Consider the following 24,002-nt stretch of genomic DNA (forward strand, 5'->3'; position numbering starts at 1 on the left):
GCTGTACCAAAAATTAGTTGACTTTATTTATTTATTTATTTTTTTGAGATAGGGTCTCACTTTGTCACCCAGGCTGGAGCAGGTGCAGTGGTGTGATCATGGCTCACTGCAGCCTTGACCTGCTGGATTTAAGTGATCCTCCTGCCTCAGCCTCCCAAGTAGCTGGGACTTCAGGTGTTCACCACTATACCAAATTTTTTACTTTATTTTTGTCGTAACAGGGTCTCACTATGTTGCCCACACTGATCTCTCATTCCTGGGCTCCAACAGTCCTCTGTTCTCAGCCTGCCAAAGCTCTGGGATTACATGTGTGAGCCTCTATGCCCGCCTGCAGTTGACTTTATATATTACTTTTACATGAGAATTTTACCAGACTTATGTATAAATTCTGATAATTTATCTGTAGAATCTTTTTCTTATAATGATAGTACCTCCAGTACTGTGTTGACTAGGAATAGAGAGGCCATTTTCTTGTTCCTCATTCTAAAAGGGTTTTCACTGAACATGTTTGCCAAAGGTTTTTTATAGATTTTTAATTAGGTTAAAGGACTACCCACCTATTTGTAGTTACGCAAAGAGTTTTTAATATGACACGTTTTTAAAAAGTTTATCAAGTGCTTGTTTTCTGTATCTCCTTTAATTTTTTAATGGGGTAAGTTACATTTATCGGTTTTATAACCTAACTTTTTTTTTTTTTTTTTTTTTTTTTTGAGACAGAGCTTTGCTCTTGTTACCCAGGCTGGAGTGCAATGGCACGATCTCGGCTCACCGCAACCTCCGTCTCCTGGGTTCAGGCAATTCTCCTGCCTCAGCCTCCTGAGTAGCTGGGATTACAGGCACGTGCCACCATGCCCAGCTAATGTTTTGTATTTTTAGAAGAGACGGGGTTTCACCATGTTGACCAGGATGGTCTTGATCTCTTGACCTCGTGATCCACCCGCCTCGGCCTCCCAAAGTGCTGGGATTACAGGCTTGAGCCACCACGCCTGGCCCATAACCTAACTATTAATTTATTCCAGGGCTAAAAAATGTGGCTAGTGAGGTACCTTACGCCTGTAAATCCCAGCATTTTGGAAGGCCAAGGCAGGCAGATCGCATGAGTTCAGAAGTTTGAGACCAGCCTGGGCAACATGGTGAAGCCCTATCTGCTAAAAATACAAAAACTAGCCAGGCATGGTGGTGCATGCCTGTAGTCCCAGCTCGTTGGGAGGCTAAGGTAGGAGGATCCCTTGAGCCTAGGAGGTCAAAGCTGCAGTGAGCTCAGGTCAAGCCACTGTACTTTGGCCTGGGCAAAAGAGCAAAACTCTGTCTCAAAAAAAAGAAAAGAAAAATACTTGGGGGGTATGTGTGTCTGTATGTTTAATACATTGGTACAAGTTTCCTACTAAAATTGTCCATCAGTATCAATGGGGAATTGGTTCCAGGGCCTTCTGTGGATACCAGAATCCAGATGAGCTCTATATTTTATATAAAATGGTATAGTACTTGCATATAACCTGTGTACATCCTCCTGTATGCTTTAAATTATTTTTAGAATTCTTAAAATACCTAATATAATGTAAATAGTTGAATACTGTATTGTTTAGGAAATAAGGCCAAGATAAACGTCTATATATGTTCAACACAGTTTTGTTTTTTATTTATTATTACGGTCCCAGATCGGTCTAATTCATTAATGCAGATAGGGAGGGCCAACTGTGTTATGTTTGGAAGTTCTACAATTTTTTTATGGATGTGCTTTGGATTAAAATTTTTTTCTTATAGTCTTCATTAGGTTTTGGTATCCCAGCTTTGAAATATGAGTTGGGAACTCCCCTCAAGAATAGTTACTTTCCCCTATACTCTGGAATCATTTTTTTAATATATTCTGGAATAATTGTTTTACATTGGGGTTGTTGGTCCTTAGAATGTTGAGTAGAATTTAGTGTTTTCTTCGTAGATAGATTTGTGACAGTTGATTCAATTTATTTGATTATTTTAGTATTAGTGACATTTTTTTCTTCATTCTGTTTTGCTAAATTATATTAATCTAGATTAACAGATTATATATTAATAATTTAGCAAAAAATCTGCATTAATCTATTAATATCAATTAATAATTTGGGAGGGTACATTAAACTGTTCAATTGTATTGGCCGGGTGCCGTGGCTGACTCCCTGTAATCCCAACAGTGTGGACAGCCGAGGCAGGCAGATCACTTAAGGCCAGGAGTAAGAGACCAGCCTGGCCAGCGTGGAGAAACTCCATCTCTACTAAAAATACAATAACTAGCGGGGTATGGTGGCATGTGCCTGTAGTCCCAGCTACTCAGGTGGCTAAGTACAAGAATTGCTTGAACCCAGAAGATGCAGTGAACAGAGATCATGCCACTGCACTCCAGCCCGAACGACAAAGACTCTGTCTCAAAAAAAAAAAAAAAAAAAAAAAATGTACGTAATATCTTCTATGCCTTTTAAAACTTCTGCTGTATTTAACTTTATGTCCCATTTTAAGTTTCTGTTGGGGATATTTGACCTCTTTCATTTAATTTTGCTAGAGCTGTCTGTTTTTTTAGTTTTTTCAAAGAACCAACTTTTGTAATTTCTGATACTCATATATTTTAAAATTTTATTTCCTTCCTAATACTTTAAGTTGCTTAGCTCTTCAGTATTAGCCTTCTAATACAAGCATTTGAGGCTATGCATTTTCTACTAAGCATCACTTTAGTGGCATTCCACAAACATAGAGAGAGATATATATTATTTTTAAATATCCTTTTCTTCATTGTCTCTCGGGGTCCAGATATTTTTCTCAAATATTTGAATAACTTGGATAAAGGACTGTCATCAAAATCTATTCATTTAAGAACTATTTGAACACAGGGAAAGCACTGTGCCAGATGGCATTGTGCCACATAAATGAGCATGATTACATCCCTGAAAGAGCTTCTAGTCAAGTGGTGATATGAAAAAAATACCTTCAGATAATTTTCAATTTAATGACAACTGGAAGTAAATGTGTAGTAGATTTTAAAGGAACTCAGCTTTAAACCTAAAACAAAAGAGGATTATTTAACATTCAGCTAAAAATCTAAATGACTTCATCATGGTTAATACACACACATACATTTTGAGACAGTCTCACTCTGTTGCCCAGGCTGGAATGCAGTGGTGCAATTTCAGCTCACTGCAACCTCCACTTCCTGGGCTCAAGCGATCCTCTCACCTTAGCCTCATGAATAGCTGGGATTACAGGAGTGCACCACCATGCCTGGCTAATCTTTGCATTTTTTTGTAAAGATGAGGTTTTGCCATGTTGCCCAGGCTGGTCTCAAACTCCTGGGCTCAAGTGATCTGCCTGCCTCGACCTCCCAAAATGCTGGAATTACAGGCATGAGCCACCACGCCTGGCCTGTATTGTGTGTGTGTATTTAAGCCCACATTTATAGTGTGTTGTGTCATCAAGCCCACATATATATAGTGTGTGTGTATGTGTGTATGCCATTAAACCCACAAACTATGCCAGAAGTAATCTCTTGATAACATGCTATTTTTCCTAGGTGTGAAGATGCCTTAAGAAAAAATAAGAGCTTAATTGGGCCAGATCAAAAGGAGTATCAAAGGGAACTGGAGAGAAACTATCATCGCCTTAAAGAGGCCCTACAGCCACTGATCAACAGAAAGATCCCTCAGTTATACAAGGCAGTATTGCCTGTTACCTGCCACAGGTATGTTTATTTTTACATGGTTTTAGATATTCTTTCCTCTGAACCCTAAAATGTTCAACTAGTATAAGTTTTTTTTGCAGCTCAAGTATCTCCTATCTGAAAAGCTTAGGACCAGAAGTGTTTGGGGTTTCAGATTTCTTTTTCAGACTTTGGAATATTCACATTTTACTTACTGGTTGAGTATCCCTAATCCAAAAAATCTGAAATGCTCCAATGAGTATTTCCTTTGAGTATCATGTCAGCACTTTAAAAGTTTCTGATATTAGAACATTTAAGATTTTTGGATTAGGGATACTCAACCTGTATCATCTATAATGATTCTACAAGGTAAGTAACTTGAAAATCAAAAGGTTGGTACTCATATGAACCAGGACACCACACAAAGTCCTGTCATTAACTTGGAATTTTCTACAACTAAATTCTAGTTCTATTATTTAAGCAGATAATTTTTTTAGATTTCTTCTCTGTATAATGAGATAGAACTTAAAGAGGTTGTTGTGGAGATTAAATGACATTTCAGATGTAAAGTTCCTAGGACAGTGCCTGACATTTCACTTTATAGCACCAGAATTCTGGAAAGGACACAAAAACTGCAAAAAGTAAACTTTCTTGCATTTTGAAATCAAATTTACATACTAGTATTGAAGATGGTTTCCTCAAAATTCCCAGTAGGAAACACTAATCCCCTCCACTTTTGGTTTCCCCTTAAGTCTTTTTGGAAGTTTTTCCTTCTTGCTGCTTCCACCCGCCCTCTCCCAGTCTTATACTTACCAGGTCAGAGATCCCAGAGAGCCAGGGTGCTGAGTCCCTGAGATAGAGCTGCCTAATCCTCGTCTCAGTTCCTTCAGATCTCCAACTCTTTTCAATTGGAAAGGCTGTATTCTTCCCGAAGGAAACTTTGCCTTATACTTTGCCTTGTAAGTTTTGCCTTCCTCTATGATCTGCTTTTTGGCCGGTCCTCCAAGCTTTAGTTCTTAATATTTGTAGGCAGTTTTGTGGAATTTAGAAGGAAACCTTTTACTGATGAATACTATCTAGCTTTCAAGACTGTTTCCCTTCAAAGCAAGCTTTGAGGTTTGAAGCCTATGTGATTTCTCTGTACTTGCCTTTTCCTTTCCTGGAGATATTAAGCTTCTTAATATGGCTTAACCTTAATGGCAGGAAGGATAAGCAAAAGAAACCAACTGATAACAGAAAATACATTAAGTGTATTCCAGGAATATCATTCCCTTCACTCTTGTTTAGAATTTAAGTTTTAAATTCTTCTTTAGGATTTGAATTTTTAATTTTGCTGGTTTTATGAAATCAGGAATATTTTGCAGTAGGGATCCTGGACCCATGAGAGGAGAGTCCCTAAGATCCTTTAAAGAATTTCCCTAAGTCAAAACTAATTTCATATTAATGCCAAATATTAGCCTTTTCTCACTTCTTCTCTTGTGAGGGTACAGTGGAGTTTTCTACAGATTGGAAAAGATTGACTATAGAATCAGATGTAAGAACATAGGCCTTATATTAAGCGACACTCTTACATGAGTACCACTCTCCTAAAGCTTCTTGCAAGTCATTTTTAATAAGCAATGCTATATATAGTAACATGTAATGGATTATTTTATAGTAACTTAAGATTTTCTTAATTTTAATTTCTAATATGATAAACATCCATATATAGCCCACATAAAAGATTCCTGGGGTTCTCAATAATGTTTAAGAGTGTAAAAAGGACCTGAAACAAAATTTGAGAACAACTGGTTTAAGACTTAAATTTAAAGAAACACCTGCCTTTTGACATTGAAAAACTCCACACTTTTCCTGAAATCTCTCATTATCCCTTAAGTCCTTGTCTTGTTTATTACAGTATCTGCAGCATCAGTTGGAGAAATGAATACAACCAACCAGTAAGTGGTGACTATAAACCACTCTATAGAGAAATATGTAAGCCAAAATATGTAAGGCAGAGTATGTAGGATGAGCATCCAACTTGGAAGTTAGTAAGAAATGGTGGCAAAACTTTGAGGTAACTAGCAGAAAAAAAAAGCATGTAAGACATTTTAAAAGTATATGCAAAAATTGTTTCCTTATAACTATGTCCTCTTTTTCCCAGAGATTCCTTCAGTCGAATGAGCCTTCGCAAAATGGATCTCTAAACCCAATGCACTTGTTTTATTCATCTGGAAAGAGCCATGTATTCAACATTGAGTGTGAAAATATCTATTGGAAAACAACATGGAATGGAATTCTGGAAATTAATTATTCATTGAATAATAGAGTGACCAAGAAAATATCAAATGTAGATTTACATTTGAGAATCATGGCTATGGTCTCTAATGTTCTGGTAACAAGCTGTTATCGTTTAAGACAGTTTAATGACTCAAAGGTACACTATACATTTATCATTATTTATACCATAGCTAACGTTAAATTTATTTACTTTAAGTTCATATTTTTTAATTTATATTACCATTTATAGATTCATTTTGGAACCATTTTAAATGTAGTAATGCTTATTTTAAAGGTACTATTAAATATGTGAATGTTTACACTAATTTTACTGAGTGGGACTTTAAAATTTTTATTTATTGACAATGGCAGAGAACAATTTAAGGGTTGACTCAAGAACTAGTTCCAAACCTAGCAAAATAAAAATCATAGCCCCAAATCAAATGAGTTTGGTAACTGGTTTCTACATTATTTTCTATTTACATACCCAAAAAAGGAAATCAGAATTACAGAACTTAGTAAAACTTTTCTCTAAAATAATTTAAATACTGGGATAACTAGTATCAGTGACAACAGCTTGACATTATGATTAAATCTTATTATACCAATGATAGTACTATGGACTTCATGACCCTTGGCAACTAAAATGATTGATTCTCATGTTTCAAATTAAAGCCAGACATCAGCTTTTGATGATGCAAACCAGTAAAATAGAATCTGCTTAAAGCTATTTGGTAGCACCATGAAAGTAACACAGCTTGAGTTTGAGAGAAGTCACATATTTTCTGACACTATAGTAGAGAGTTTAGAAGCATATAAAAAGTAAAATTCGCTGCTTTAATTAACTAATAATTCTTCTAAAATTATATGAAAAAGTCATGCAGAAAAAAGAAACTGAGAAGTAGCATTTTAATTTCTTGGGAAGTTATTCCAAAACAGTGACAGTGCGTATTAATGATTTCCAGAACAGTTTAGACCAATAATTTTTGGGTAGTAATGCAGCTTACAGAATGGCATCATTTATAATACCTTTCTTCTACTAACCAGTTACATGAATCATTTAAGAACAAGGAGGCCGGGTGCAGTGGCTCACGCCTGTAATCCCAACACTTTGGGAGGCTGAGGCGGGTGGATCACAGGGTCAGGAGTTCAAGACCAGCCTGGCCAAGATGGTGAAACCCCATCTGTACTAAAACTACAAAAATTAGCCAGGCACGGTGGTAGGAGCCTGTAATCCCAGCTACTCAGGACGCTGAGGAAGGAGAATCACTTGAACCTGGACAGCAGAGGTTGCAGTGAGCCAACATAAGAGCCACTGCACTCTAGCCTGGGCGACAGAGACTCCATCTCAAAAAAAAAAAAAAGAATCAGATTGGCTGGGTGCAGTGGCTCAGGCCTATAATCCCAGCACTCGGAGAGGCCAAGGCAGGTGGATCATGAGGGCAGGAGTTCGAGAACAGCTTGGCCAATATGGCAAAACCCAATCTCTACTAAAAATAATACAAAAATAAGCCAGGCATGGTGGTGTACACCTGTAATCCGAGCTACTTGGGTGGCTGAGGCATGAGAATCACTGGAACCTGGGAGGTGGAGGTTGCAGTGAGCCAAGACTGCGCCACCGCACTTCAGCCTGGGAAACACAGCAAGACTCTAAAACAAAAAAACAAGAACTGGTCAGATTTAATGTAGTGCCTTCATTCTATAGTCAGTGTAGTAGATATTCAAAAATATGATACTCAAGAATATCTGAGAGCCTAAGTGATGGTTGATATCCCACACTCCATGTGACTTTAATGGGCAGTATTATCTCAAATTCTTATCTACATCAATTCAAAGACTGAATCACAAAAAGGTTTTTCAGATGAGTCTACATTGTTGGACCAAATCTGAGTCAGACAGCATAACCTCAAAACTGTATTGGAACCAAATGAACAATAAGGAAAGGTAAGGAGTCAAGAATGGAAACCCCTCCCCCACCAAAAGTGACATTTTTCCCTTCTTTGGGGGGCAGCGGTGGGTATGGACATAAGGGACAGAATAAGGAACCCTTTAAGGGTCACTTCTCATTAGGTTACATTTATGTAAGAGTTTGGAGAAAAATCCCACATATCTCAGTAACAGTATCAAGGACTTTATGATGTGTATGGTTACGATTTAATTATCATGCAAAACCAATTATTTTCTGACATGCTTCAGAAGAGGCTTCCTCTTAAACATTAATATGATACTGAATACTGCCTGACTTCTTACAAACTTCATTTTTCTTAAAATGCAACTTTCCCACATCAGGAATTCGTATTACTTAACACTGGGCCTCTAATACTCAAGAGACAGCCATTGTCTATCCTAGGCCCATTCCATTCAAAATTTATGGGTAGTGCTCAGGGCTGTTTAAGAATTTCCATTAGTGATTCTGAAAGGTGGGGAGAACCATGATTTTATTATCATCTCACTATCCTATGGAAGAATGTAAGACATTATGTAACTGATTTTTTTTAGTTGATGAAGGTACTCATTGTTGAAATGTATTTTAGTGTTATCCCAATAGCATTTATATATTTAGAATCATTTCTAGGAAAAACTCTCTTAGTACCAAGAATGTCCCTTAACAAGTCACGAAATAATTCATCACTTACCAATTCAGCATACCATTTTAAAATGAAATTTTAACCAAGTTTTTATGTGTACCCAAAGTATCATCTTAAGTTTTCCAGTTTTGGATTCCATTAAATCGTGTCTACCTTAAAGGACAATTAGATGCAACAAATTTCATTATAAATCTCTTTTAAGTATAACAGCATGGATGGACTAAGCACAGTTTCTCCTCTTTGAAAAACTCTTCTCCTTCACTGTCAGAAAGTATTCAGTAATAAAGATAATTATGCATATTTATTCTCATATATATATATACACACACTTAATCTCTTTAAGAAAATTCAGCTGTATTTATAAAAATATACAAGTAAAAAAATTCAAATATTCATATACATAGTTGTTAAACAGTTTAAATTTTATTGACCTCCCAGTTTTTAAAAAAAGTTAAGGTCACACCTCTAAATTTGATGTACTATATACAGATCGTGCAGAATATGAGTTAAAGAGATACAAATTAGTCCATGCCCAAAAAGATATACTAGAGTACAGAATCATCTTCATAAATACATATAAAATTCTTGTGAAGATAGAAGGGAACTGTCCAGGTTTTCTGAGACACTTTTCTAAGTGATTCAAGGCACAAAATGTACAACATTGTGAATACACACATTCTAGACTTTGTGCCCCTGACACAGCCCAAATATTTAGCTTCATGACTCTTGTAAAACTAAATGTACTGAATGAGATTCTGCTGCTTGGGTGAAAAACCACAGGACCTATAAACATCATGTAGATAATTACTCCAAAATATGGAGAATACAAATACAAGCACTTTATTTTAAAAAGCAAACACAAAAGATTGGTGTAAATCCAAAAGTGTTTAAATGCTTCCGTTTTGGATAATTTAATTAAGAACCTATACAAGTTTGTTCCCAGAAGCTAACGCATCACTAGTCTCTACTGAGGAAAATGAATTCTAAAAATTAACATGGTTTTCAGTAATTCAAATTTCACTATTTATAGAAAAACCTAGAGAGACCAATAATACCCAATAGCTTCAAAAGATAAGCTAAAGACTCTTTGATGTAACCAACTTTACCAGTGTTTGTGTGGGTATGTTTAAATATACACAAGGAAAATACACTCACTCTATAATTTCTTATAAAATAGCAAGTAAGGAGTAGAAGTAGGAGATGTAGAAGGGGAAAGAGAATTCAGAAAGTCCTTCTCTTCAGTAACTTTCACTTCAGAATCATCAAAAAGCAACCACTTCCCCTCATATTCTTTCAAGCTTTGCACTACATAGGAAATTTTATTCTCAAATCCACTAATACTAATGCCTGTTTGGTCACTGGATTCCTTGTTTCTATCCGATTCATGGGTCCCATTAGCATCGTTAGTCTCAGAATTTCTATTTTCAGCAAATGCTGTGCTGGCAACCTTATCAGGATTAGAGGCTTTGTTGTATAACTCATAATCTGCTTTACTCTTTTGTCCTCCAAGAAGTCCAATGGCTTCTACATTCTTTTTGTTCAAAACTTTACTTGGCTGTGTATTTCCACCAACTCTAATTGACACTTCTTCATCATCGAAATTCTCAACCACACCCCTTGCTTCCTCCTCATTCAATGGTTCTGGCTTACCTATTTCACACATTTGGTCAACCACAAAATTTCCTTTATCTAGTTCTAAACTATTAAGGTCAGTGACTTTAACAGAAGCAGTGTAATGCCCACTACTAATTGTAATGCCACTATGCATCACAACCGCAAATAATCCATAGCTGTCGTTAGTTGGCTTTGTGCTCCATTCTTCTAGTGACAATTTAAGAGGTGTCAATAAAGGAGTGTTGATCTTGGAAAGTCCACCACCATAACAATCAAACCTTTGGGAGGAAAAAAAGAAAAGATTTCCTGCAGTTCCATTTTAAATTGAAAATGTTATACCCCAATCTGAAACCAAGTAAAAATCTGAATAAACCCTTAATATTCAGTGCTCATATGAACAATCAGAAAAGCAGAAAACAAGACCCCATCTTTCAATAATATTTATAATACATGCAGAAACAAAAAAATTCTGAAGTAACTTCTAATATTCAGGCATTTCTGTGGAGATAAAGTATTTTTTCCTTTATTTTCCTAATTTTGTGCAGTAAGAAAAGAAATGGTATTTTAAATAGACTGAACATGAACCCAAAATCTTACATTTTAGTTTTTGTGTGTAGTTTTGTTGTTTTTGTTTTTTTCCAAGACAGTTTGTCACCCAGGCTGAGGGCAGTGGTACAATCATGGCTAATCACAGCCTCCTGGGCTCAAGTGATCCTCCCACCTCAGCCTCCAGAGTAGCTGGGACCACAAGTGCACGCCACCACACTGGGCTAGTTTGTGTATTTTTTTTTTTTGTAGAGACAGGGTTTTGTTATGTTGCCCGTGCTAGGATTACTAGGTGTGAGCCACCCATGCCCAGCCCATTTTAGTCATTTTTAGTGTGAACTTTTTCTCTACCAAAATTTAGGAAAGTAAATAAAATTGTATTTTTACTATTAGCAAAGGGAAGGTCCACTGAATAAGGGGCTATATGTCATTTTCAGACATAATCAAGTGTGAGAGAGCTAAGAGAGCTACTGGGAAGCTCTCATGGTAATTTCAAACAAGCAACTAATGTACAAAGGAGTCACATATACAATGACATGCATGTCAGAAAAACACAGACTATCCAAAACAATTAGCAATTTTTTTTCAAACTGTTCAAAGACTAGTTTGATTTCCTGCTTTACCTTAAAACTAGGAAAAATTTAGCCTTTCCCACCCCTTCAAAAAAATCTTGATGTATACAAAATTTGTTCCCTGCTAGTCAGTTCTACTGAATTCTGCTACTAACATCTAAGGGGGAATGAATATGAAAAGATGTATAAAGAAACTGCCTATAATCCCATTCTCTACTAAAAATACAAAAAATTAGCTAGGCGTGGTGGCATGCACCTGTAGTCCCAGCTATTCAGGAGGCTGAGGTGGGAGAATCACCTGAGCCTGGCAGGTTGTGGCTGCAGTAAGCTGAGGTTGTGCCACTGCGCTCCAGCCTGGGCAACTAGAATAAGACCCTGTCTCAAAAACAAAAAAAAAAAAAGAAAGAAAAAGAAATCTTACTCTGAGTAAATTATGTATTCATATCCAAAGAATTTAAGGTTGATGCATTTTTATAAGTAAACTGTTAATAAATTGAGAACAGAACTTTACTAAAGCAATCTTTACAGTCGACTTCAGTACTTTAAATTCCTTCTATTACAGCATTTTGAACAAGACTTATCTTCTACAGCAGCTAATTTTCTTCATATAGCTCTTATTTACAATACTTACTCCAAACCACTAGCAGCAAAGCACTTCAAATGAATAGTTATAACTTCAGGCATTTTGTCAAACAAAAGACTTCGTTCAGCTTCAGTATAATGATGGCAGTTTTCACAGAAATATTTATCTTCTCCTACAATCCTTTCTACTGAAGCAAATTGTGAAATTGCCCACCTCAGAGTCTTCATTTCCGTTTTTGGCTCTGGAGAAACTAAAAGAGAATCCTTTCACTCACAAATAAGTATCTCTCTCAGACATTCAAAAATAAACCACTAAAGTTTCATGTTCAAAATTACCATTTAATTTCAATTGACCAACCCATTCCTAAATAACTAAAGAGATTTTTACTTTCAGAAACTACTTTCATAAGCACATCCAACAGTACATTATCTTTTAAATATCTATATTTGATCAGCAAAAAAAATTACGATAGAGACAGCAAAAACAAAATAAGCCTAGTCTCTGTGCCTCAGTGTAAAACAAAATAGTTTACATTTAATCACAAATTTTCAATATCTGACAGATAAACCTGTCTCATCCTGTCTCATGATTCTCTCCTATGGTATTTTCATATTCTGTGGTAAGCACTAGACACAACAGTGGCTGAATTATTGTGTTAAAAATAACCTCAGTAGCTCTGAAAGACCCAGGTCCCCAAAAGTACACTTATTAAAGCATTTCAGTTTTCCATTCTAACACACTGTATGTCAAAATAAAAATGTCACTATTTCCCAAATGCTATTTACAAGTGAAACCAGATAAGCAGAAAGGTTACGATCGACACTAAAAGCTAGCTTTTTTCCCCCTCCCTAATTATACCAGCTACTGTTAGACTTTGTGTTGTTAAAGAATTATAAATATTCCATGGTCCATACAAGAGTCCAATTTTGCTTACTTTCAGAACTCTCCTCTACTTTGGAAAGCTCATCTTCTTGTACTGGTACACTGATGTCTTGAAAATCTTCTCTTCTTTCTGTTAAACTTTCACATTCCAAGCAACGAGTCCTTAATACCAGCTGACCTTGAAATAATTTCTCCACTAGCTCAAAACCAATTTGTTCTTCACCTAAAATGAAAATAGGAAACTATGAGTCTATACAGATTAGTTTCTCATTATACTCCAAATGACCAATTTTCCATTTAAATAAAGTATATCATGAATAAAAGTTCCATTTTCATATATCAGCTTATTAGCATTATTAGATTAGAGGTACCCTATTAATGAAATTTAAGGTCCCTGTAAAGATAAAACTTTGACTATGAATTACTACTGTCTCCAAAAGAAGTCAGTTGTAGGCCAGGCACAGTGGCTCATGCCTGTAATCCCAGCACTGTGGGAGGCCAAGGTAGGCGGAATCACCTGAGGTCAGGAGTTCAAGATCAGCCTGACCAACATGGAGAAATCCTGTCTCTTCTAAAAATACAAAATTAGCTGGGCATGGTGGCACATGCCTGTAATCCCAGCTACTCAGGAGGCTGAGGCAGAAGAATCACTTGAACCTGGGAGGTGGAGGTTGTAGTGACCCAAGGTTGTGCCACTGCACTCCACCCTGGGCAAAAAAAGAAAAACCCTCCATCAAAAAAAAAAAAAAAAGTCATTTGTATTGTCACTCCTTTCCTAAAAACACCTCCCCATAGAATAAACCCAGAATAAGGATGACATTTTCAGTAAAACTATTCATATTAATATTACATATTTTCCCTGAGATCTGTAGATCTGGACAAAACTAGGTAAAAATTTAGTTCAAATTTGACGTCAAGTTACAGTTACGTACCACCTAACGTTTCAATTAACAATGGACTGCGTATGACAGTAGTCCCATACCTATGTTTACATATCTATACTTAGATGTTTTGGATACACAAATATTATTGTGCTATAGTTGCCTACAGTATTCAGTATAACTACATGCTGTACAGGTTTGTTCCTAAGAGCAATAGGCCATTCAAAGTTTGCCTGCAGCCCATAACAAATTCATAAACTTTCTTAAAACATTATGAGACTTTTTGTGATTTTTTTTTTTTTTTTTTTTGCTCATCAGCTACCATTAGTGTATTTTGTGTGTGGCCCAAGACACTTCTTCCAATGTGGCCCAAGGAAGCCAAAAGATTAGACACCCCTGGTCTATACCACATAGGCTAGTTGTGTAGTATGCTCTACCATCTAGTTATATGAGTACACTGCGATATTCGCACAATGAAACAGCACATTTCTCAAGACATATCCCTGTTGTTAAGCAACACATGACTGTACTTAGTCTCTACTTTAAAAATTTCACTAAATGCAATGTCCTTCATGAGTTTATATCAAACACTGCATAAAGGGAAATGTACTCCTAAATGTACATTAAAATATACTGAACTTCCCTACTTTTTTATTTTAAGACAGAGTCTTGCTCTGTCACCGAGGCTACAGTGCAGTGGCGCATCTCGACTCACTGCAACCTCCGCCTCATTCTCCTGCCTCAGCCTCCTCTGAGTAGCTGAGACTACAGGCATGAGCCATGCCTGGCTAATTTTTGTATTTTTAGTAGAGATGGGGTTTCACCATGTTGATCAGGCTAGTCTTGAACTCCTGACCTCAGGTGATCCAACTGCCTCAGCCTCCCAAAGTGCTGGGATTACAGGTGCGAGCTACCATGGCCCAGCTGAACTTCCCTACTTTATAACTGTAAGTTAAAATTACTTTAATGACATTACATTTATATAAATATATACACACACACACTAATTTAAGCATAGCACTTAAAACACCATAGTTCACATTTAGTGTTAAATTTCCTTCTCTTGAAACAATTTTATGCATAGAGATTATATTATACATGTATTTAAGAAGAGAAAATTCTAATTCTGTAGCTGTTAATGCTCCTACCTATCAAAGTCTAAGAATTATACTAACCTTTGTTTATGGGTTTAACTTCATTAACATTTACAGGTATAACAGTATTTCCTGGAGATTCAAGTCCATTAGTTGTGTTATCACTTTCACACTTCCCCAAGTCCTCTTCGGGATCATATTCATTTTCTTTAGATTGTCCTTTAGCTCCTTGGTTTGTTGTTATTTTCCCCAGACTACAGAATTTAGAAAGAATGCTGGGTTGCTTATTTGCAGACTTTAACCAATTTATTTTAACTCTTGATTTCTTTTGTGAAGCTCTTGCACTCTCATTTTCAGAAATATACTTGGGAATTATTTTAGGAGGAATTTCTAATGTATCACTTGTAGCTTTTCTTTTTGATCTAGTTTGTCTCTGGTTCTCTTCCAATGACTGGTGTTCCTTGGATACTTTAACTTTTTTCTTCATGTTACCAAATTCAGTGTCGCTTTTTCTTTTCCCATTTCCTTTTGGGAGTTTTTCTTTAAAGTCTTCAGAATGCCTCATACTGTCCATCTCCATGCTGTTAATACCACTCATTTCCTCTTTCTGATGAGGTATTTCTTCTACCTTAGTAGAGAATTCTGCCACATTTTTTACTTCTTCTTTTTTTAGGAGTTGGCATGTTTCTTGAATGTTTCCCAAAATACACTGTAATACTTCCTGTGCATCATGCTGTAGATATCCTTCATACATAGGGTTGAGTTCCCTATAAATAAAAATTTCCATTTCATCTATTCTAGTTTTAAAGATATAGTACATAAAACTATTTCTACATAGAAATGAATTCATGTAAGGAATATTGTAAATTATTTAATTTTTAAATCTCAAGACATTTATTCAGCACTAATTTGAAATTTCTTACCTGAAACTAAAAGAGTAAATTTTATCTGTTTTTCATTATAATACTTTGAACCTCTAAAAATATACATATCTTTTATAATATATTTAATATGCTTGATCCTCTTCTAAACATATTAATAACTAATACTTAGTGCTTACCATATACAAGGTCTTAGTCAAAATGTTTTATCTCCTACGTATACATTATCTTCATAATAACAATAGTACCCTATAAGGGACTATTACCGCCACTACTGACAGATAGATACAGGCACTGAGGCACACAGCGGTTAAATAACTTGCCCAAGGTCACAGAACTAGTTAGGATGAAAAGCCAGTATTCAAACCCCACTCTTGGTCACCATGCTATAATACTTTTTTGTTTTTTTGGAGACAGGAGACTTGCTCTGTCTCCCAGGCTGGACTGTAGTGTTACAATTTCACTCACCACAACTTCCACCTCCCAGGTTCAAGCAATTCTCCTGCCTCAGCCTCCCAAGAAGCTGGGACTATAGGTGTGAACCACCACGCCCAGCTAATATTTCTATTTTCAGTAGAGGGGGTTTTCACCATGTTGGCTAGACTGGTCTCAAACTCTTGACCCACCTACTTCAGCCTCCCAAAGTCCTGGGATTACAGGTGTGAGCCACAGTGCCCAGCCTACAATACCTCTTAACTAAGGTGTAGCAATATACTGCACCTAGTTCTATTTCTAAACTAAATGCTTAAGTGATTGTTTTAAACACTTGCCCTATTAGTATAACTTTATTTGAATAAGGTTATTTTATACATATAAAGTTTCATTTTTAAGAAAATAACAAAAAGTAATCTAATCTAGTTAACTAATAGTTCTCCTCTAATCACATGTAACAAAATACATTATTTGGAACTTACAGTCCTTACACATATTTTGAATATAGTTCTACAATTCCTAATCTGAGGACCATGCATTTAGAAATTCAGACATTTTCAGATTCAAAGATAATACAACATATAAAATATTTATCACCGACATAATATGGTAGTACTCTATAATTAAACACAATCCTACTTCTATAGAAGGATGTATGAATATTCACATTAGAGATAAACATGAATAATGACTATAAAAAGCCTCATATAATATATTCAGATCTAACAAATTTAGCACCAAATTTATGAAAAAAAAATTCCAGTATTCAGAGCCTCTGGGATATAAAGGACCGTGGACCTAGAGTTTCTTACTTTCCTTGCCCTTTATTTCTGTTTGTTCACATATCATTCTCCTCCAAGGATATAAACAAGTAGCTAAATGGAAACCCTAAAATTATATCATAGGCTATACCTGAGTGTGTTAAGCAGTCGCCTTGGCTGAGTGGCAAGTTCATCAGTGTATTTCTCTGGATTTAAGAGGAAACTAGCCTGGAGCTGTTCAACCGAAATGATTAAGGACTGTAAACTGCATATCAATTCATAACTTGCCAAAGAATCTTCTTTGCAATTTCCCTGTCAAGAAAGAAACACACAAACCAGTAATTTTATTTGTGAACAAATTAAGTGCCTTCTTCCTTTGTCTTTGTCTCACTTTACTAGCTTTTCTAAGTTGCATTATAACACTAATTTTATAGGATATACAAATCAACCTTATTTTTTTATTTTTTATTTTGAGACAGAGTCTCTGTTGCCCAGGCTGGAGTGCAATGGCTTGATTGAGGCTCACTGCAGCCTCAACCTCCTGGGCTCAAGCAATCCTCCCCGCTCTGAGACTACAGGGGCACACCACCACACCCAGCTAGTTTTTGTATTTTTGGTAGAGAGGGGGTCTTGCCGTGTTTCCCAGGCTGGTCTTAAACTCCTGCGCTCGAGCAATCTACCCACCTTGGCCACCCAAAGTGCTGGGATTACAGGTGTGAGCCAATACGCCTGGTCTTTTTTGTAATTTTAAGAGGAATTTTTAATTACTATTCATGTGAATTACAATGGTTTTAAATACAGTGTATTTAAATTTTTTAAAAAGTCAATTTGAAAACACAATGGATAAATAGGTTATACACGGGTAGAACACGGTGATTACAGTATACAAATGACAGAAGTTTAATAAACAGATTTGAGGACTAGAGCAAACACTCAGTAAAAGAGAATTATCTAGTTAGCTAACTTGAAAGAATGAAAAACAACTGCATTTCTGACAATAGTTCATTAACAGAGAAATAATCTTTGTCATCCTCCCCCCAAAATCCTCTTCATTTCCAGGCAAGTAAATTTCCATTCATTTACTTTGGCATTTTATGTTATTTTCTGTTCTTTTATATATTTTTCCTACCTTGTCTTTTTGATTGGCTTCATCCTTTAGAGCTTCTTTCTTCCTTGAAATAATATTAAATAAGTGCTTCACTCCAGATTTAAAACCAGGACAAAAATATAATACCTATAAAAAGCGAGATTGTCTCAGTGTTTACTGAACCAACAAGATACGTAAAATCATTAATACAACATCATGCTTTCTATAGCACACTTTTAATGTGTATTACCTAAAATTCTGAGATTAAGTTTTGTGTCAGAATTTGTTCTCCACCCCAGCAGTAGTAGCCCAGTGTCTTCCCTCATTGGCACAATGCACTGAGCCTGGGCAGATATTGTTAAGACTTTAAGGTTACAAGGACACACAACACAACGCCAACATTATTTCCAAGGGATAAGATACATATCACTGTAGCACCAGGAATCAGAGAAAGAAATTAAAGCTTTGACATCTTCCATTTTATCAAGGTCTACTCAATTTTATTATCCCACCTTTATTTAGTATATCACTTTCTCTTATCCCAAAGTTTAATAACATGCAACATACTGTTTTAGTCTACTCTGGTTTATTTACAATGAAAGGCGAAGACAGTATGGACATTAAAGTCCTCCAATAACTCAGAAACGTTAAATGTTACATCATCTACTAAAGCTTTACTATATAGAAAAATTGTCAATTTACCTGAAGTATACTATTAAGATAACAGGTATTGCCGAGATTATTCAGTCCCACAAATGGTAACAAGTTTTCTCTCTTCTCACAGTTTATAGGTGAAGACTGCGCTGCAGGAACAACTTGATCACTATTAAGTATAGAAGGGAGAAAGATAATCAAATAGTATCTTAAACAAGGTGAAAATATTACTTCCGTAGATTTAGTCTTTTCCCAAAAGTTGTATAATCTAAAAAGTATGTGAATCTTGTTCAGATGACATTTTTAAAAATACAGGCTCAAAAACTGCTACATGCCCAAAATAAGTTTTAAAAGCATTTAAAAACATTATTACACTTAACAAGCCTCAAAACAATTCCCTTAAAAGGATGTTAATCCTATTTTACAGAGTAGAAAATTGAGGAACTAAGATTGTGATTTGTTTCACCTACTTTGACATTTTAATCAAGTAGTTTTACTGAATAAAAACCTGGGAATAAACTAACCATGACAATATTGGAAGAGGCTGCACTAAGTAAGATTCTATTAATAAGAATTCAGAGAAAAGAAAGTCTATGAAGAGAATTATATATGACTTCCTGCTGGCCAAAGTAAGAAAAAATTATATAGCTATCCCTCACTTAAAAATAAAATGTTCAGAAGGTGGGTGTGGTGGCACTGACACGTAATCCCAGCTATTTGGGAGGACTGCTTGAGCCCAAGAGTTCAAGACCAGCCTGGGCAACAGAATGAGACCCCATCTCAAAAAAAAAAAAAAAAAAATTGTTCAAGTTTATTATTCTTTTACTTCTTCAGCAATCAAAAAAAACCCCACTAGGTCCTCCCATTATTTTTATTTATTTTACGATTGCTAGCTATCATTACTCTAACACCTCAAAGTATTTAGCAAGCATGAATGCTGATAAACGAAAGGTTCTCTCTCAATCTCAACTGATTATTGGTAGCTATTAGGAAATTAACACATGGAACCAAATCCACCTTAGTCACCTAGCAGAGTGCCTATTTGTTAAACAGGAAAGTAGTACAGACAGACTCCAGCTAGAGCTGCTGTTGATGAAATAAAGTATTCTACTTTGTTCTGATATATTTTCAGTAGCTAAAGAATTTATTTGCATCAAAAGCATTACTTATTTATGTTTATTTTTATAATTTACAATCGTATGCCTCCAACAGGTATGACTAGTTACATGACTACAAAGTTTAAAATGTCTTACATAACTGTCAAGTCTTCTGAACCAAACAAATATATATCACCTTTTATCCCTACACAAATGTTTTTGCATTGCAAATAATCAAATTTAAACTCAGACAATTTTAGTCAATAAATATTTCTCCAAGTTAGTCTAAATGGCTGAGCACAATGTTCATGAGTTAAACATTAAGGATGTGATCCCTATGGGGAACCACCAGTTTTGCTGTTCCTACTATAAACTGCTAGACTTACTAAAAAGTACACTTATGTGTACTTTTTTTTTTTGCCTCTATAAAGTCAGACTGGAGTTGTCAATCAAGTTCACTGCTGCTTCACCATAGAATTTTAAAAGTACAGAAATGTAAGATACATACATTTCAGATGCTCTATATTCAGAAGCTTTTTCTTCATTTTCTTGAGAATTTGTGAAATCCAAAGCTCTCTTAGTTTCTTTCTTTTGAAAAAACTTTAAAGACAGTCTGTTTTTCTTTGATGGGCTACCTCTTGAAAGTCCATTACTTTCACTAGGTATGACACCAGGCATTTTTTTTCTTCAAATCCCAAGGAGGTGTCAAGAACAAATTTATAGGGAAAAGTTGTAATCACCAATTATATCTGTTAATCGCAGAGAAAAAGTTGTATTAGTTTTTGGTAACCAGTTTTAGGTAACAAAATCATCAATTCTGAAAACAAATTTACCAAAGGAATGGTACAAGTTAGAAATTAATATTTTAAAACCTCATGCCTGTCAATAAGCACTCAATATTTATTGTTTAAATGGAGCTTGCCACACTATTCATAAAGAACAAAAAATAGAAGCTACTGAATTTTTAAAATCAGCCTGCTATGGATTAAGGGTCACATTATAAAATATCCTATTTAACAGACCTACAGTAAAGTAGTATAAGTAGCAAAAACTTAATATTTCATTATAATAATGCATTCAGAAAATACTGACTGAGCACTACCACCTCTAATTCCCAAGTACAAGGTGGGAAACAAGGATGAACATTATCATAGTGCTGGACGATAATGAGTCCTCTCTTCCAAGGCCTTTTCTAGTTACTAACATGAATACATGAGAATAAAATATCAGTATCTAAAAAGCTTATTAAAGTATAATTTGCATTCAAGGCATAGGAATGGTGTTAAGTTATACCTAAAAACCTAAGTGAAAGATAATAAAACATATGCAAAGTTGAGACAGTGATATAAAAAATTGTTCGATGCACTTTGTGTAAATCAAATTCTCGGCTCACTGCAACCTCCACCTCCCAGGTTCAAGCGATTCTTCTGCCTCAGCCTCCTGAGTAGCTGGGATTACAGGTGTGCACCATCACATCCGGCTAATTTTTTTTTTGCATTTTTAGTAGAGACGGGGTTTCACCATGTTGGCCAGGCTGGTCTCCAACTCCTGACCTCATGATCCGCCCGTCTCGGCCTCCCAAAGTGCTGGGATTACAGGCATGTGCTACCTCGCCCAGCCCATAAATCAAATTCTTAATGCACTAGAACCTACAATATTCTACTCATTTTCCAAACTTTTTAAAAACTTTGGTTTTTAAAAATAGTGCTTTCAGTAGGAAAAAAGATGATCTGGTTTGCCATTTGCAACTTTCCTACCCTGTTTTAAAGTAAAACTTTCACATGAAAAAATATGGCAACATTTGTAGGAGTTAATATTTTCTACATCAGTCCTATATTTCAGTAGAACAAATGAGGAAAAAGTGTCTGACTGGAGTATTACCATAAAATTACTTAAAGCCCAAAATCTCAGCAACGACTTTCAAATTTAAAATGCAGAGTAATAAAATGAACTACACAAAACTCATTCAAATTCCATCCTTACTAAGCATTTCAGTCGGCTGACACCGATCTAGGAATTCACACTGAACTCAGCACTGAAATCATTTTTGAGACCCAAGTCAGGATGAACTGTAAAGTGACCAATCTCCCTATTCTGTCTCCAACTCCACTTACTCCCCTGTTCATATCTAACGCTTCTGAGGAACCGCTGTCTTCGGACTGATAAACCAATCTGCGCTAAGTTCTCACGGATCGCCAAGCATTAATGATTCTGATAACAGGTTTTTCTCGAGAGCCCATTCTAATGGATAATAGAAACTGGATCTCAAACTGACAGAGTAACTGGACTTCACAGAAGAATGATTACGCGGGTGAAATAGCGGATCGTCAGCTTAATCAACGAAACAAACCTCCTGGCCCCTGAAAGCAACGCTCACACCGAGAATGTAACATTTTGCCAGATGCAGTATCTTCTGCGCTATTATTTCTTGCTCCTGGCTTTCCTTATAACTGGGGGACTGTTACATCCAAAATATTTCTCCTGTAACTAAGTCAACTTTCGCAGAAATCACAACGAATCGACCATCATCTGTTGACAGCGTGAATACTCAGTCCCAATAGTTTTAAATTCTTTATGACACGACTCAATTCCGATTTCTCAAGAAAAATCTACAACAAGGACAATATCTTCGCCAAGGTTTAAGACACGTGGCGTTCTAAATACTTCTGGAAAAAGTGTAAGTAAAAGAAAATGCGCGGTAAAATTTCGCAATTACCGACACAGCGCAACCTGCGTGGAAACGTTTCTTTCTCCCCATCCTTCACCGCTCTCGGGAACGGAAAGGAAACTGGAAGGACGAGCAGCAACCGGGCCACCGGGCCGGGGGAGGCTGGCGGCGGCGTCCTCGGCCCACACCCCCGCGCCGGGCGCCCTCGCCGTGGAATTGGCCTATTTACGCCCAGCCCGCACCTGCTTTCTCGCGTCCCGGCGGCGGCAAGACGGGCGCCCCGCCCGGGGCACACACGGCTCCCGCTGGCAGCTCGGTCAGGATGCGGGGCCAACACACTCCCGGGGTCTCCCCGGCAGCTCCTCTCCGGCGCCTGCCGAACTTGCCCCCGCGCCCCAGCGCCGGCCCCTCCTCCCAGGCCCTTCTTACCTGGTCATGGCCAAAGCGAGGTCCGCGGCGATGACGCCGGCGAGTCCAACCCGAATGAGTGTGGGTGCGACAGGTGAGTCCCTGCCCGAGCCCGCCGGGTCCCCGGCCCCAGGAAAATCTGGTCGGATCGCCCTCCCCGCGGGGGAGTGACCATCCGCTTCCAAGAGCGGGAACCCCGGCCACCGCTCGGTCCCGCTTGCACCGGCACCAACTACATCCCCGGAGCGGCGCCCATCCGCGCCCGCCCCGGGATGGCCAGGAGCGCAACAAGCAGCGGCCCCGCTCGCCGAGCGCCTGAACCGCTAGGGTCCTTCGCACTCCACCACCGAGGGGAACTTGGCGCGTTTTCCTCAGTCTCAGGACCCCCGTGTTTTAGCCTCCGCCCGCGCCAGCGCTGCGATTGAACGTGGCGTCCTTTGAAATTGCCGGTTCCAGTCTCCACGTTGCGGAGACGCGAAAGGCAGGAGCCGCCTCGCGACGGCCACTCACCCCCGGCACGCACGGGCTCCGGAGCCAGCTGGGACGGTAGTTCCCCAATAGCCTAACGGGTTCCACAGTTTCAAACAGCGCAGGCACAGAGCCGGGCAGCCCGTGCGGGTCCTCGCTGAGGGCGCGCGCGAAGTGCTAGCGGCCTGGCTGGCGGGCTCGAGCCTCACACCCTTTTTTTAACCATTCGTGCGCGCGAGTTAAGGGAAAAGCGTACGGGTCGGGAGACGGGACAGAGAAGACCGACGGGCCACCGCCTGGAGAAGGAGCCCAAATTCACCAATCCATGATGAACAATCCCCAAAACCGCGCCCCCCACCGCCCGGGGGAAGCCAATCAGAAGTACCTAGACCAAAGCCAATTAGATGGGCGGGAGCAGCAAGCCCAGCTAATAGAAAAAAAAGAAGAAGGGAGGGCTCCAGCCAATCATTGTTCGACATACGGAGCGTTCCTCAGGCGCGGTGCCCCTCCTTCCGCTCTCATTGGCGCTCGAGTGCGCGCTTTCGCTGCCGACTGTTAAAATCTTGTTTGGCGTTTTGTTAATCTTCGACGGTGGGATGCCGCGGAGGGTGCGGCTTCCGGAGCGAGGCCCTCGCGGCAAGCCCCGCCTCCCGTTAGTGCGTACGCTCCCGGGCGGGGTTACTAGGAGAGCAGCTTCCGAAAATGGCTGCCAGGCTGGCTGCTGGCGCCACGCTGGGGCTTTCAGTTCTGAGTCGCGGCCCCAGCGGGCCTAGTGCCATCCAGTGAGACAAAGTGCTGCCACGGATAACAGTACATTCTCAGGCGAATGCTGTTAAGCTGAGGCCCCATCCTCAGCCCCTCCA

The 24,002-nt window shown here is 38.0% G+C and overlaps 2 protein-coding genes and 1 long non-coding RNA gene across 16 annotated transcripts in view; 1 reads left to right on the forward strand and 2 right to left on the reverse strand.

Moving 5' to 3' along the window:
* DOCK7 (dedicator of cytokinesis 7) overlaps positions 1-6,379 on the forward strand; it is a 231,082-nt gene extending 224,703 nt beyond the window's left edge. For 8 of the 11 annotated variants that reach the window (XM_032296788.1, XM_032296789.1, XM_032296790.1 and 5 more), the window contains 2 exons: positions 3,539-3,706; positions 5,808-6,379. In XM_032296788.1, coding sequence (XP_032152679.1) covers positions 3,539-3,706; positions 5,808-5,850 — 211 coding nt within the window. In that variant the 3' untranslated portion in view covers positions 5,851-6,379. Of the gene's footprint in view, positions 1-3,538; positions 3,707-5,807 lie in introns of those variants that run through there. The other 3 variants (XM_032296792.1, XM_032296791.1, XM_032296799.1) reach the window with 2 other exon arrangements.
* On the reverse strand, positions 412-1,109 carry LOC116563934. The gene is made up of 2 exons (XR_004274642.1): positions 999-1,109; positions 412-679 (listed from the first exon to the last, which is right to left on the reverse strand). It is a non-coding gene; the product is annotated as an uncharacterized LOC116563934 (long non-coding RNA).
* A 2,190-nt stretch (positions 6,380-8,569) lies between the features above and the next one.
* Positions 8,570-23,786, reverse strand: USP1 (ubiquitin specific peptidase 1). Of its 4 annotated transcripts, none has more exons than XM_032296801.1 (9): positions 22,693-23,475; positions 20,104-20,344; positions 18,547-18,667; positions 17,887-17,991; positions 16,909-17,069; positions 14,765-15,450; positions 12,761-12,931; positions 11,875-12,076; positions 8,570-10,403 (listed from the first exon to the last, which is right to left on the reverse strand). In XM_032296801.1, the coding sequence occupies exons 2-9, from the start codon at positions 20,271-20,273 to the stop codon at positions 9,668-9,670; spliced, it is 2,352 nt and encodes a 783-aa protein (XP_032152692.1). In that variant the 5' UTR covers positions 20,274-20,344; positions 22,693-23,475; the 3' UTR covers positions 8,570-9,667. The 4 variants fall into 4 exon arrangements, with proteins under 4 accessions (XP_032152692.1, XP_032152694.1, XP_032152693.1 ...); XM_032296803.1 differs by lacking the exon at positions 22,693-23,475 and adding an exon at positions 23,621-23,786 and having other exon boundaries at positions 8,848-10,403; XM_032296802.1 differs by lacking the exon at positions 22,693-23,475 and adding an exon at positions 23,525-23,785 and having other exon boundaries at positions 8,848-10,403.
* Between the last annotated feature and the right edge of the window lie 216 nt (positions 23,787-24,002).

The sequence above is a fragment of the Sapajus apella genome, unplaced genomic scaffold, assembly GCF_009761245.1.
Source record: "Sapajus apella isolate SASKATOON/1434 unplaced genomic scaffold, GSC_monkey_1.0 scaffold36, whole genome shotgun sequence".
Taxonomy (NCBI): domain Eukaryota; kingdom Metazoa; phylum Chordata; class Mammalia; order Primates; family Cebidae; genus Sapajus; species Sapajus apella.

Bases quoted from the DNA above. Each gene is read 5' to 3' on its own strand.
- USP1 (XM_032296801.1), bottom strand. From the start codon at position 20,273: ATGCCTGGTGTCATACCTAGTGAAAGTAATGGACTTTCAAGAGGTAGC. The intron at 18,668-20,103 runs GTATGTATCTTA...TATACTTAATAG, and splicing joins GAATATAGAGCATCTGAAAT to TGATCAAGTTGTTCCTGCAG. The intron at 17,070-17,886 runs GTAGGAAAAATA...CTTTCTTGACAG, and splicing joins AAGCCAATCAAAAAGACAAG to GGAAATTGCAAAGAAGATTC.